The following is a 15,396-nucleotide window of genomic DNA, read 5'->3' as shown; positions in this document are numbered from 1 at the left end:
AGGTTTAGGTCAGTCCTAGTTTTTTGTTCATATTGGAGCTTGACAGCCCTTGGTCACAGTATGCTTTCATTGCATAGAAAAAGAGCAGTGGAACTTTCTTTAAACCTTCTCTACAGTTGCAAGTGGCAACTTCTGTAAGGGAAAGTCAGGTTAACTGGAATAAAGCTAATAATGTTTGAATGAAAGCATTAGGAGAATGACTGCAGAACTAAATACACCAATGTATCAAATAGCTTACTGACAGAGCCTTCGGCAAAGTATGGCGTGATTGGAGACTGAAAGAGGGAGAGAGAGACTAATGAAACCACATAAACAAATGCAAATCAGATTTTGAACCACTAACACTAAATATTGCATAAAACAAGCCACTGCCACATACACACAGACACACAGATTAACAGTAGCTCTATCGCTGTGCTTCCTCTGAGAGCAGAATCTGTTCTCTATTAGCAACAGAATGCAATTTCACATGGAAAAAGGCAATGCTGAGGAGTACAGTACACTCTGTTGGCCTCTAAAAAGCATGCATATGCAAATTATGTGGGGTGTATTGCTGACAGATTTGGGGTGTAAACATTTGCAGACACAGCTCTGAGTGTCTTTTCCTAGTTAATTTGTACTTTGGAGCTCAGCGTTTCCGTGAAAGTCTGTTCCAAATGGCGTGGTGCTAGTTTGAGGAGTTAATGAGTTTGTATCTTACACCTACCAAATGTGAACCGCACTGGCGATTTGACAGCAGCAAACATTTGTGAATTTCTTCAGAGCTCATATCAAGCAGGAGGGCAAAACCAATAAAAGTCCTTAAAAATATAAATTGGAGTTTTATGGCTTTTTAGTCCATGAAGCCTGTATGCTAGTGCACTCCTAAAATATTTAAGCAGATATACAGACTTAAAATATAATGTCTTTCTCTTTAGTGAAAACAGAGCAAAAATATTGATGACTCATGATAACTACACAGATATTTGTTCAAGGCAAGGCAAGTTTATTTAAATAGCAGATTTCATGCATTATGGCAATTGATAGTGCTTTACATAAAAATAATAAAGAAAATACAAGATTTAATACATTTCAAAACCAATTAAGAACAAATAAACAAGAATAAAAAGTAATGGTAGCACTTTCTATGAAGCCCATATTTATAATGCATTGTAAAGGCATTATAATGCATTAGTAATGACTCATAATACACCTTATAACATGTTATTACTTTTAATAACTTATTGTAACCACATTTATAATGCATTATAATACTTACCTATTCATAGTTATACCTTAGAGTAAAATGCATTTTAACTCAAGCAACATCCAATTTTATCTGCAGAAGTTATAATGTATTATACTGTATATACTGTAATTGTGATATATGTAATAGTTATGCTTTAAGTAAAGTGATAAACGCAATGTCTTTTTATAAACATCCATAATATATTTTTAAGTGGCTATAAGACATTTCAAGTCATGCTAGAAATTATATACATTACCCATGCACAAAATACAAAATAACACACATTCAGTGTACATTTTGAGATATTACAAAAAACTCTTGTAAAGCTTCAAGGTTAAAATTGATCAGAAAAATGCATTTCATGTTTGACTTGAAATGCATTTTAGGTTAAAAGTTTATGTCATTGCTGTTTATAAGAAGATATTGCTTTTGTAACTTAAAGCAGGCAAAGACCACTTATAATATGATCATGTCATAAAGTCTATTGACTGTTTACTCTATACAACACTTATAGAATGAACTATATTACCTCATTAAAGCATTAAAATCGGATGTTGCTTGTTTTATAATGCATTATACTATTATGTAAATATATGAATAGGAGAAGTTATGAGACATGAATGCAGTATATTGCATGTATAATGCCTTTACTATACATTATACATTTGGGCTTAATAGAAAGTGTTACCAAAGTAATAAATACAAAAATAAAAACATTTATAAAAAAGAAAAATAATACATTTATTCACTGTGCACAGTGCTCAGTGAATAAATGCACAGTTAAACGTGTGTTTTCGGTCTGGATTTAAATGTGGCTATTGTTGGGCCACACCTGACCTCTTCTAGGACCTGGTTCCAGCTGCAGGTGACATAATAGATAAACGCTGTCTCACCTTGCATTTTTAAATTATTTGTTCAATCAATTTCTCTCTCAAATTAGCATATCCCTCCACCAAAAACCACCTGCAGCCAACTGGCAAATAACAAATTACTGTAAAGTTGTATCCAATATTACAATTTTGTTGTCATGGCAACAAAACCCTTTAATCCAGGTAATGGATATACATGTAACTATATACAGATAATGTTTGTCTGCAATTTTATCACACTAAAACCATGTCAACACATATGATGATTACGTTTATTGACTGCTTGACTGGTTTATTGACCCTTCACCTCCACTGTAAATGCTTTTTTTTTTTTATAAAAGAAGGATGAGTCTAAATTATTTGCTGTGATAATCAGCAATGTGCCACAAATGCTGTCAAATGAATTGACCTTTTATTGAACTCTGAGCATTCCTTTAAATGTCAAGCTGTAGCTTTTGTCCAAAGTGACTCACACATTAAGAATGCCACAATTTCTGTGGCAACATATTTAATAATGGTGATGGTTTTATTGGTAGCCAGCATCAGGGATCATCCTGTCGACTTTGCCAAATGTTTTCTCAGCCCTGTTTCTGGTGGAAAGGTGGATCTCAAGTGACAGACAGTAGACAGAGTGTTGTCTAGCTGTCAGACAAATACTGCCATGACACAGCTCCTACATACACAAGAAATCCCAATTAAAGCAACATACTATAAAGAAGACCAATCTGCAAGGCCTGTCAACTTCTCAACCACACTTTCACCTCAAGCACACACATTCACGCACAGCTCCTCACCTTTGGCTGTCAGTCTCCAGTACATTGTCCTCCTGAAGTACCAGGGAACTGCCAGAGAGGTGGAGATCAATAAGACTGGATTCAACATCTCAGATCCCTCTCTGACCTGGAATCGGCCTGTCTCTATGATTAGCTTGGAGATACTCCTCCTTCTCATACATACAGAAACACACACACACACACACACACACACAACACACGGATGCATTGGATGTCTCATAAATATTGGAAGCATCTGTGGTTCCAGTTGAAAGCCTCCTCCTTCTCTGTAGAGTGTGTCATTGTTGAATAATTGATATTGCGCTGTCTTAGCTTTTTCTTTACTGTGCCTCTGAATATACTAGATTTATCTCATCTGGAATTCTAAATAACCTCTGCTATGATGCACTCTCAATTTTAATGGGCACACAAGTGTCATGGTTCCACATTTGCTGCTTATTTAAACATTGACCATGGATGAAATGTGAGCTGGTGCCCATTTGTTTTCTTACTCCATGGGATGAAATTACTCATATAATACAGTGGGGTTCAAAAGTCTGAGTCCACTTTTGAAAATGCTTTTGATTTACATTTTTCTAATTCGATACAGTGTCCAGTTCTATTTTAAATTATACTGTCAGCAGGACAATTTGAGTAAAATGTTGAGTTCAAAATGTTATTTGAATTTGGTGTGTCACTGTTTTGCTTAAATGACAGCATGCACTTGAGCTGGCATAGACTTCAAAAGTTTGTGTAAAACCTGATGTTATCCCAGCATGATTTGTAAATGTGCCAAAAAGCATTTTATGTGCTTCAATGGAAGCAAGTAAATCTGACCTTTCGAATGGTGGAGTTAACATTTTCTTCCCAAAACAATAACGCTTTGTTTGTTTCCAGGTTTAAATGAAAAGAATACCAGATTATTAATGTTCAACCCCACTTTCTCTATATGTAATTTGGTACAATCTTCTGTTCATATGTATTTCAGGTATGATATTAAATATGACAAGGAGGACTTTTTGCTGAGGATAAAGAAGGCAGTAGCCGGGGATGAAGGAACCTTCACCTGTGTGGCCGAGAACCGAGTGGGCAAAATGGAGGCATCCGCCACCCTCACGGTTAGAGGTCAGTGAATGTCCGAGACCCCTATGCAGGTTAAATCACACTGCTTACATCTTCAAAACTACACTAGGGGTTTGGTGGCATACAAGAGGGAGCCAAACGTCACAACGTTTGAAGCTTCAAAATGTTAGATTTTCAAAACGTTAGGGTTAGGTTAGGGTTAAGGTTAGATGAAAGGCAGGGTTAACCCTAACCCTGCCTTTCATATGAATCAGAAGCATATATTTGGTAATTTGCCCACTATTGAGAGAGTTACTAATCTATATTTCATTTACTTTTCCTCGAGAAGGAAACAAAACCTAACATTAGTGTCATACAGAGACCCAACATTGTTTTTGTGCTGATCTGGGCTATTTGACTATTGTAAGGCTTCCCTTAACTGGAAATCAACCATAATGTGTTTTGGGTTAGTCTCTGCCTAACATAGTGAGATAAACTCCTGATGGGCCGCAAATGAACTCCTGAAGTGTAATTTAAGTGGGGGTTGATCTTGCCCTGAGCAAGATTCCTTTTTATTATTTACACCCCCTAGAATGGAGGCCACCAACCCCCCTCTGCACATACACATTATCTCTACTGTTCCACCATGGCTCTGGAGCCCAAACCAGCAAAACTATTTCACAGTTTACTGGTGCAGACCAACCTCGCAAAGCCCAGCCCGGTTGGGCAATGTTAATAATTTTATTTCCTCCCACAGTAATCTCCCTCTTTCGCCTTCTACCTCTTCTCCATTTACCTTCTCTCCTCACCACATTAAATCAAACTGCTTAGATGCTCCATGGAGGGCTTTAAAATCTCACAGGGGGGTTTTGGTGGCCTTCATGAGGGGGCAGATACCACCAATGGGAACCAACGTCAATTTTCAGCCCTTTTAAAAGTGGGATTTACAAGCTGGCAGAGTTCAGCCATGAAGGGATGTGTGGAGATGCAGAGTGGAGGGATTATACAAAGGCTTGCTTTTGAGAGAAGGAGAGAGAGAATGAAGAAAAGAGAGGACAGCGCTGAGCGTGATTGCTCCTCAATGTCAATATGGCATCAACCCCCTCGACAGCTGAACTACTGCATTAAATATGAACGGTGCATTTCTTTGTCAGCTGGTTTCTTTCGATCCTTCTCTCTCTCTATCTCTCTCTCTCTCTCTCAACCATTCCGTCAATATTGCTCACAAATTCTGTCTTGCTGGTTCAACTTCCTTGCCGAGGGCTGTGTATATATAGACTTCATTAATGCAGGTGAAACAGATTTCATAGTAGAGTGCTCGAATTGTATCCCGGACAAGCCCCCAAATGTAATGACCTCTTATGGAAAGAGTCACCTGTCAAGGAGGAAAGAGCATAGAACTATTGGTTTTGTTTTTCTCAGCAAAACCAATACATCAGCAAAACCAATAATCAGCAAAAACTCAATACATTGCTGACACGATAAAAAAAGATTATGTCTTACATGGCCACAAGGTGGTGATTATCCAGATTAGAATTGCTCATTTTAAGAGATTCAAGTGAAAGGTGTAGGGAACTATGCAATGTGAATGTTATCTCCACTTCTCCTTGCATCTCTGCTGTGAAATCTGTCTCTACCACCAACACTGTGCTGAAATGATATGCCCAAAAACACATTACCATTGTTCATTCTGAATTTGATTTATTTTGTTCTTACTTGTTTTCCTTTTCACTTTCTTCTTTGTTTGTCTTTTCTGTTTGTGTGTCTGTATTTTGTTCATTTTCTGAATATTTTTTTTTTCACTCCACCATTGTTGTGTCTTCAGCCCGCCCTGTTGGTAAGTACCCATCACAGTCACTCCTCCATAATGCATGTTTTCCCTCTGCCTTCTGTGCTTCGTCCTCCTTTCCTGCTGCACACACATGCACAGCAGTGGCTCAACTCTTGAACTAACCTTGTTGTGGTTCATAATGATGTTTCATTACTCCCTTTCCCATGCTTATGTACTTTCTCAGGTACTGTTTAGTGTAGCACCAGATACCTTTCTAACCTGTGGATGTACTAACTACCTCTTTTAAAAGGCTGTATCTTGATAGTTCTGCCAATATTGCTTATTAAGTGTGTGTGTGTGTGTGTGTGGGGGGGCATGTTTATGTGGTTTACGAGGACAATTCTTTAGGTTACAAACTGGTAATTACAAGGTTATTATGCTATAAATGTAGTTTGTGAGGACATTTATAGTGTCCCCATAATTTAAATAGCTTACAAAACATATTAAACTATGTTTTATAAAAATTAAAAAATGCAGAATGTTTTTTGTGAGGGTTTGGTTTAGGGGTTGTGTTAGGTTTAGGGTATAGAATCTATAGTTCGTACAGTATAAAAATAATTATGTCTATGGAAAGTCCTCATAATGATAGGTAGACCAACATTTGTGTGTTTGTGTGTGTGTGTGTGTGTGTGTGTGTTTGTGCATTTGAGTGTGTTTTGCTCAAAGATTTGTGGCATCCACTGATTGTAATACAGCATTTTCCCCTTAAAACTAGCACAGCCATCTATAAAGACATACATTTTGCCATGGACAGAGTTAAAAATTCCTGAGTTTTTAATATTATGAATAATCAGTATGTGTTTTTTTTTTTAATCAAATACTTCAGAGGGTCTTCATTTTCTCATATCAGTTCCTGATGCTTTTTCCATCTGAGAGAGAACACGTGTGTTTCCTGTTCTCATATATGTTTGCTAGTGTTTACATACAGCTCTTGGATTTGTTTAGTTGTGAACTTTCCTTAACACAGGACAGATGTTATCAGTCATTAATGGAATATAGGAGCTGCCCAGCCATTCAGTTCTCAGAAAGCTGCATCCACCCAGCAGATTTTATCCAATGAAAAATCCCATTGATTGGACATAAAGAACATACAAGAATGTAATTAATCACAGTTTATTTAAGACAAGATTTGTTCTTCTCATTATAACCCTGCTTGTAACAAAAATGCTTGGGGCCTTAGTGTCTGCACAGGTTTGTCAATTCCTGTCAGGGCCAAATGTTTAAAAATGTCCCTCAAATATGGCAAATCTTGTCAAGAACCGACTTAATAGGGCATTCGAAGGGAAAGGTGTTGGTTATAGTGAATATTATTATCTTGGTGTGAAAACCATTGTGTATATGAGAAGTTAAAATATCACTAAAATAGCCACTTAGGTCTGTGTATGTGTATGTGAGTGTGTGTTTTCACCCTTTCCCACAATGCCAGCCAAAGAGGGCTTTAACACTCAACTGCATGATGAAGTGGTGTGTCCAAGTCATTAAGCAGTCACTTTGAGTGAGTGGCATCAGTAAATAGCCATCTTTCGTGCCTTGTGCAAGAAAGCTCTAGAGCAGAATGAAACTGGGCCAAACTGTGATTTAAAGCCTTAGTGTGACGCCCAAACTCACAGAAGTGCCCATGCCACCGCATGCCCAGATTGGGAAGCCTGTAAATCTGCCACCATCTGTAACTTGCCCGAATGTGTCAGCCTTAGTCAAGTACAGCCTGACAAAAGAGGGATCAGCCACATAAATCACAAACACTTTCAGACTTTCCTTGTCCACAGTTGCCAGCTGCACCAACTGTACCGGGGCTCATTTAGAGATCGAAATAGAGGGCAAAATGTTTTTTGCGGTCAGTCCCCTTTCTTCTGTAGATAGGCGTACCATGAGTAATGGTTCCCCCACTAAAGAACTGAACTGCTTGGAGTCCTGCGACTAGATTTATTGTTGTGGCTGCCAGTTTAAAACTAACACAACAACAAAATTATCAATTTTCATGATGGTTGTTGTTTTTGGTCCAATATCTCAACATGTTTTGTACCTCATGACTGCAAAGTATAATTTTTTTAATAGTAGTACATACTGTGTTTGCTTTTTTGGCTTAAATGATTGATTGTAGGGTTGTAGTCCAGAGTTGCTAACAGAAGCAAATCTATCTTTTATATAGGTCAGCAAAAAAAATACAAAATGTTTTCAATAAAAAGACCTTAGCGATATCATTTAAACCCAACTGTTAATGTTTCAGTAAGTGCTACTGCTCTGGAATAGCATTTTATCTTCTCACATGCTCCTGCTGCCATTTCTTGCCTTTGAAGTCTCAGAGAAACCAACTTTTTTTGACTATTGGTGCCCTAACCTTCTCATTAAGGAGAAAGTATAGGTGACTCAATGTCAAGGGGAAAGTTTGGATCTCTCTTTCTGAATTTTGATGTCATTTTAAGGTCAGGTTAGACAGGGAAAGTAAGGAAGATGGTACTTTTAATTGGTTTATTTGAATTTGCTCTGCATGAATGTTAGCTGGGTTTCTGTGCTGTGTGACTTGAGAGGTTAAAATACTTGGCAAAGTGTGACGCATAAAGCGAAATGAAAATCTTATTCTGTGAGAACTTGACCCAGTTGGCTGGATGACTTCCATTTCAATAGAAACATGTTTGACGTTTTCCAACCGTGTCCAGCTTGCGGTGTTTGCTTGTATTTTACAGTTTGCAATAAGATAACAATGGCAAGGTTCAATATGGAGTATGAGCTACTTCATGTTCTTCAAATGGATAGAGTAGGCCATTTAAAGGGTTAGTTTACTCAAAAGTGAAAATTCTGTTATCATTTACAACAGGTGATAGTTTCTGTGCAGGTTCAGGGTGTGGTGTCCTCACATACTGTAGCTTCTCTTCCATGTGTCCTAATCGGAATGAATCCACCCCTCCCTCTGATGTTGTGACCATGCCTGAAAGCTGTTTGTCATTCATTCGGTACTGCCAACCATGGCCTCACCTGGATGAATGGCTTCCTGTTGCTGTTCCTCCTTGCTGTTTGTGGTCAAAGCAAACAGATAAACTGAGAGGTTGAATACTGTCAGAAATGGGCTGATGCATGGAAGCTCTGTCTCAGTGTCCTTGGCAGCCATTGCCTGTGGGTGCCTGACATTTCCTATGACTGCCAGTGATTAGCGTGTGTGTGTCAGTGTGTTTTTTGTATCTGAGAGTGTGTGTTTCGGTGGTAGTGTAACATTCATGTTTTCGGTTCTTGACTCAGCCGCTCCGCAGTTCGTGATCAGGCCGCGAGACCAGATTGTGGCACAGGGACGCACCGCCACCTTCCCCTGTGAGACAAAAGGGAACCCGCAGCCGGCGGTCTTCTGGCAGAAAGAGGGCAGCCAGGTAAAAATGCCCTACACATCACATTAGGGATGGGCGATATACAGTTTAAATCGATTTACTGGTTGACATGTGTTCAATGGTAGACATTTTTAGAGTATTGCACATGCTGAAGAGATAAAATTTATAAAACGTTACCTCGATAATTAATTATCTAATTGATAAAGTTTCATTGCAATGGACATATCAGGTCTACAATTACTTTGGTCTTGGAAACTTTCATTATTGTTTCTTAGGTTTTGAATCACTTCAAATGTGAAAATGTGCATGTCGTAATATACAGTATATTTTTATTTACCGAATTTTTTTTTGTTGCATATATCGCCCACCCCTAAATCACATTTAAATAGTTGTTGGAACTATGGCTTATTGATTTGCACACAGAGTTGAGTTTATTATGTGTGAAATGAGGGTTTGAACCTGGCTTGTAACTGCAAAATATGCTGAGATACGAGAAAGTGTTTTAACATTGAGAACATTACACATTTCACCTTTAAGTAAAATATGAATGTATTTAGCAAAAGGCAAAATTAAAGCAGTTATTGAGTTATGAGGGCTGAGAAAAAGCCTCTCTGACACACTTGAGGATAATGGACCCGGCATCTATCATTTGTGAGAGGCTAATTAAAATAAAAAAGACAGCCAGAAAGAAAGAAAAAAATAACATCATTTGGAGCAGAATTTGGAGCATTAAAGTCATTACGTGGTAACTGAATCCGGCTAATGCCTTTCGTTTTTTTGTTGGTCACCTATGAGGACTCATCTCAAAAAGAGAGAGTGAGAGAATTAGAAAAAATTAAAGGATGGGTGGCGAGATCTCCAGGATATAAAACCTTGAGGTGGATGTGAGGCCTCAGTTGATGAAGGCCGTTAATGAACCCCTCTCGTTATCTCCTGTAATTAGCAAATGGTCTAAACGACCGCTGGTGGTTCATTATTTTTGAATCTTCTGGCTGCCTCCCTTTACAACAGATTTCATTTCAAACACAAAAGCCATGTCAGACATAGTGAGTAAACAACGCAGCCCAGAGCAATTATGGAAGTCATTTAGACACTATGGATACTTGCAGTCAGGGATACACAGTCAGGGTTAGCGTAACTGTTAGCATAAGCTCTTTCGGCGGTGAGCAATTGTGTCAAGCAATTTTCAAAATGAAAGTAAAGCCGTCTTAATTCCTTTAGGAAAGTGTTGATTATACTGTGATAATTTGCTTGCTCTAATACAAGAATGTCATCTCTAGAGAGCTTTGATTAAAAGAGATAACAGCTTGGCCCAAACAATTCAAGAACTGCAGTTTCCAAGCAAATTTCTCCTAAATACTTTTTTGTCTTTGCTTCGTTTGTGTAGAACCTACTGTTTCCAAATCAACCGCAGCAACCCAACAGTCGATTCTCTGTGTCGCCCAGTGGAGATCTCACCATCACCGCAGTCCAGCGGGCCGACGCAGGGTACTATATCTGCCAGGCCCTGACAGTCGCAGGCAGCATCCTGGCCAAAGCCCAGCTTGAAGTCACAGATGGTAAGCAGTGGGGCAGACCGGAGCGCGACGGGGCTTCGGGAATGTGGAAGTGGTTCTTGGTTAGCCAATGTTTCTTCTGTGCTTTTTGGGTTATAGTTCCAGAACTGTTTTGTTATTTGTTTGTCTTCGCTATATCTGGTTTTATGGTGCATTTCAGCTCCTTCTTAAAGATCATCCTGCAGCCACAAATGTTATTTTTCATTATAATATTATATATATTAAATATTATAATATTCACATTATAATATGTGTTTCATATGTTAATTTCAGTTCCTACTGTAAAATTTACAGTATATATTTTAATTATATATACAGTAAATATCTATTAAAATTAGCTAATTAAACCCTACCAGTGATTTTTTGCTAATATGTTGTTGTTGTTGTTGTTGTATTTTCCAAACCCTCCCTGATTATTAATTAATACAATTAATGTATTTTTTTTAACTGGTTATGTTTAACTGAATAAGGCTATTTATTACCCCCTCTCTCTCTCTCTCTCTCTCTCTCTCTCTCTCTCATCCCACCCTCCCTTTCAGCTCTCTTTCATTTTCTCTCAATCAAAAGTTAGCCTACAATTTTTATATCCTTCACAAACAAAGTCCTCGATTCCCCTACACAAAACCACTGGTAGAAAGATAATTGTAATAAGAAAACCACTTCAGTTGCCTTTAGATCCACATTAAGAGCTGAATTGGAATCTGGCCTTGAGCTCTCTCCATGCTGCATTGATTCAGCCGCGCTATGTGCAATAACTAGCAAGCCTGACGACCCTGAATTCTGCTCGTGTTTGAATATAACAGGAACACGTCTCTGTGAACTTCTTCCGACAGCAGGAAAACTTCATTTTAGATTGAGAAGGGAGAGAGAACAAGTGTCCTTGAAAACTTCAGATACTGATGATGGAAAAATGTCTTTGGCAACAATAGTGTGTTGAAAGTTGTGTAAGAGTGTTAAAAAAAATATATATATATATATATATATATATATATATATATATATATATTTTTTTTTTTAAAGGAGTAAGAAGCAAAAAATCTGTTTGTGTGAACTTTCAAACTCCATCTTCAGTCTAAGAGTAAAATGTAAATCTTTTACAAGGTGACAGCTGCTGTAGTTGACAGCAAAATATACAAATTATGAAATCTCGTCTTCAACATTTTACCCAAACCCGAGCAGATGTTTTCCATGAATAGGGTGCACATTGGTGTTCCATTACTTTTTTAAAGTAACATCATTTTGACCATTCATGCAGCATGGTGGGAGTGCAATTAAATAAGTTCACTACGTTTCCCAATTTTTACAGAAACGTTAGAATTAAAGGCATTTGTCATGCTTAACTATTCAACCATGTTACCAATTAATAGCTCCAAAGTATTTGTAAGAACAAATTATCAAACATCAATGATCAACATGTTCTTTAATATATGGGAAATACAAGTTTTCAGTAACTTCAAAGCAGCATTTGGTCCCAAACTAGCAAGCCCCTTTTGAGTGATAGACATATTTTAAATCTTACTTTTAAGCCAGTAAAACGTACTTTTGTTACCAATTCTGGCATTTATTTTATTTATTTTTAATATTTTTTTCTTGATACATAAACTGTATAACAAATCAGTGTTATAAACTGTATTCAATTCTCCCAAATGTTGGTAATAGGGTTGCAAAAATGGCAAACCTCACAAACATTAAATATAAAAAATAAAACTCCCTTGAGGATGTTGGGAGTTTTCTGAACATCTTTTGAAAAAGGGGGAAAAACTTATTTTGTACTCTATTCATGGACAATGCCACCAAACAATTCTGTCTCAGAATGGAGCATTCGAGAAGTGTTTTGGAGGGTGACAGGAAGTGATGAGAGACGGAGGTCATGGCCACACATGCACTGTAGGAAGAGAGTGATTTAGTGGCTATTGAGGTGGCGAGAGCACTGGACAGGTTCAAGGAGAGATTTGATGAAAAATATTTGGTGCCAGACGGTATCAAGGCCTTCACGCTGTCCGCAGCTCTCCTCTGAGCTGAACAGCACTCCATCATGTCAGACTGACACACACGAATCACATAGTTATTAAACACACAACGCGTACCCACCAGCCTAAGTGGACACTCAGGTTAAATCAACCACAGTTGAAATCTTTTACACTTACAATACACTCTTTGTTTTTGGTTTCATTAATAAATAAACAGTCATCTGGCAGATGCGTTTTATCCAAATTGATTTACAGTACACCTATTACAGGTTTAGTGCACCTGAAGTAACCTGAGGTTGAGTGTTTCGCTCAAGGGCGCAACGATGATGGACCCTTGCAGGTTTCAAACAACCTTTCAGTTAATAGCCCAGATCTTTAAAGTCAATGTGAAATGCCATTCACGATTCATTTTACTTCAGCAATCTGATGTGTTTACGAGTAAATCAGGTTGTGAGAAACATTTAATATACAATTTTGAGAAAAGTGAATTGATGAGGAGGGGTTGTTTTCAAACCAAGCGGTCTTTGTGATGTTAGCCAGAAATGAAAATCGAAGGCAGAGCAATTCATTCAATTACATGAATATGAACATTAGTTGAGAACATATCTTTATTTGAACTGGCCTTTTCTTAACTGTTTTCTGTAGGATTGTTAAGAAACCAATGGGAACTCTCTGAAACGTCCGCCTCATCTGTGTGTCCTATAAGCTGAGCTGAGATCTGGCCGATTTGAAAGAACTTCGGCCCATTCTAGTGGAAATGCAACAGATTAATATAGTTAAAGACTGAAAGACTCATTCCACCAGAGGATGCAGTTTTAATCCAAATACAGCCATTATGCTTCGTCAGACTCAATGAGTCTGCTCATGCATCTCTGGGGCTTACTCTGGCTTGATGGATGCACAGGCAAAGCACTCTGAGGTTTAACCTTGGCACAGGGTAATCCTCGTTGATGAATTAGGATGGCACCTCTTCATCCCTGAACCAAAATGAGGCATTCAGATGGAGATTTGGAAAGTCAAAATACCATCCTTTATACAGAATGTGACAAATTCTAACGCACAGCAGAGAGAGAGAGAGAGAGAGAGAGAGAGAGAGAGGGATGGAAGATGCTTTGTTTGAAGCTGTATTTAAGAATTAGAGGTGCAGACCGTAATTAGCACCCTCTGGCTTTTTCTCATTGTTCCACACCTGCTAATTAATGTGTCCTCAGAGAGGCATGGGGACAGCACACACATGTTATTATTGTATTATTATTAGTCAGAGGAATAAATGGTTAGAGCTTCTTCAGGGTCATTGGATTCCCACTCATCAGAAATTATCACTAGATCTGTGCGGAATCTTCACCCACAGAATATTCTGCAGATTTCTTCAGTATCCTAATGCCCATCATTCGCTAAGTTCTAAAAGCATGCAATGACTCTCTTACTTTTTAGGGATTTAATTGACCATTCAGAGTAAATTCTAGAGACTGTTGTGCGTGAAAATCCCAGGAGATCAGCAGTTACAGAAATACTAAAATCAGCCCATCTGGCACCAACTGTCATCCATGCGATTATCTAATCAGCCAATAATCTGGCAGCAGTGCAATCCATAAAATCATGCAGATATAGGTCAGGAGCTTCATTTTATGTTCACATCAACCATCAGAATGGGGAAAAAATGTGATCTCAGTGATTTGGACCATGGCATGATTGTTGGTGTCAGACGGGCTGGTTTGAGAGGTCAGTGGAGAATGGCCAGACTGATTCGAAGTGACAAGGTCTACAGTAACTCCTCCGCGATCAATAAAAATCAAAAGGAATACGCTACAATGGCCCTCCAACCGGTTTTTTATGTTTCCAAACCGGACGCGTCGTAAAACGACGCCAAAGGTACACCCGGCGTCAATAAGCGACGCCAAGGGGTCCTGCCCGAGCGTCCGTATGTGACGAGTTGGGGTGTGAGAATGTGTTGGTAACTCAGATAACCGCTCTGTACAATTGTGGCGAGAAGCATAACATCTCAGAATGCTATTGCACGATGGGAATCTACACAATATTAGGCAGGAGGTTTTAATGTTGTGGCTGATTGGTGTATATATGTTCGTAAAAGGCCATATATCATATTTATGTATGGGTATTTTCAAAAGTGTGCCTTTTAACGTTCATCCCAGTGCAATGCATTTCCCAATAAAATGTAATTGTACTGTATGTGCATTACATTAAACACTAACTTTGTTTAAAAAAAAAAAAAAGACAAATCTAAATTAATTTCTGTGGTTATCTTTTGGTTTACTTGTTTTGAACTAAGCAGCATTCCTTGAATTTATGGATGCAAATCTTTTCATGGTCACCCAGAAAAGGGTGACCATTTTGACCCAAGTCAAACGACACAGAGCAAATAATCCATTGTACTATGGTGGTTCCATAGTTTTAAGAAACAGTTTATGAGTCCATCACTATGCCCTCAGAGAAACTTTCTTGCAACCAGCATGAGGCATTTTTCCCAACCACACTCGGATGTATGGTAATGCATTAAAATTTACTCAAGCTCTGGTTCCTAAATGAAGGAACACAAGCACTAAATGGAAGCTTCAAAACCACCTCTCTGCCACATCAGTGATCTCGAGAAGCAAAGACTCAGCATTTTTCCCATTTTCCAAAAATGTTTTGGGGGTAGAAGCTGCCCTGTGGTGCAACCACAAAATGTGCGTGTAACCCTGTTACATCCAGGAATAGGGAAATCATGGCTTCCTCTAGCTTTCTGTGCCACACGTGACACTGCACTAACAATGTTAATGCTTCCAGACA

General features: G+C 38.3%; 1 protein-coding gene across 2 annotated transcripts in view; it reads left to right on the top strand.

Moving 5' to 3' along the window:
* Nucleotides 1–15,396, top strand: part of LOC127631839 (roundabout homolog 2-like) — a 555,763-nt gene that overhangs the window by 472,674 nt on the left and 67,693 nt on the right. For both annotated transcript variants that reach the window (XM_052110211.1, XM_052110210.1), the window contains exons 8-11: nucleotides 3,859–3,995; nucleotides 5,758–5,769; nucleotides 8,998–9,122; nucleotides 10,468–10,639. In XM_052110211.1, coding sequence (XP_051966171.1) covers nucleotides 3,859–3,995; nucleotides 5,758–5,769; nucleotides 8,998–9,122; nucleotides 10,468–10,639 — 446 coding nt within the window. The remainder of the gene's footprint in view (nucleotides 1–3,858; nucleotides 3,996–5,757; nucleotides 5,770–8,997; nucleotides 9,123–10,467; nucleotides 10,640–15,396) is intronic.

This window comes from Xyrauchen texanus, chromosome 38 (assembly GCF_025860055.1).
Source record: "Xyrauchen texanus isolate HMW12.3.18 chromosome 38, RBS_HiC_50CHRs, whole genome shotgun sequence".
Lineage (NCBI taxonomy): Eukaryota > Metazoa > Chordata > Actinopteri > Cypriniformes > Catostomidae > Xyrauchen > Xyrauchen texanus.
The sequence above is the reverse complement of the archived record's forward strand: the minus strand, read 5'-3'. Positions and strand labels throughout refer to the sequence as shown.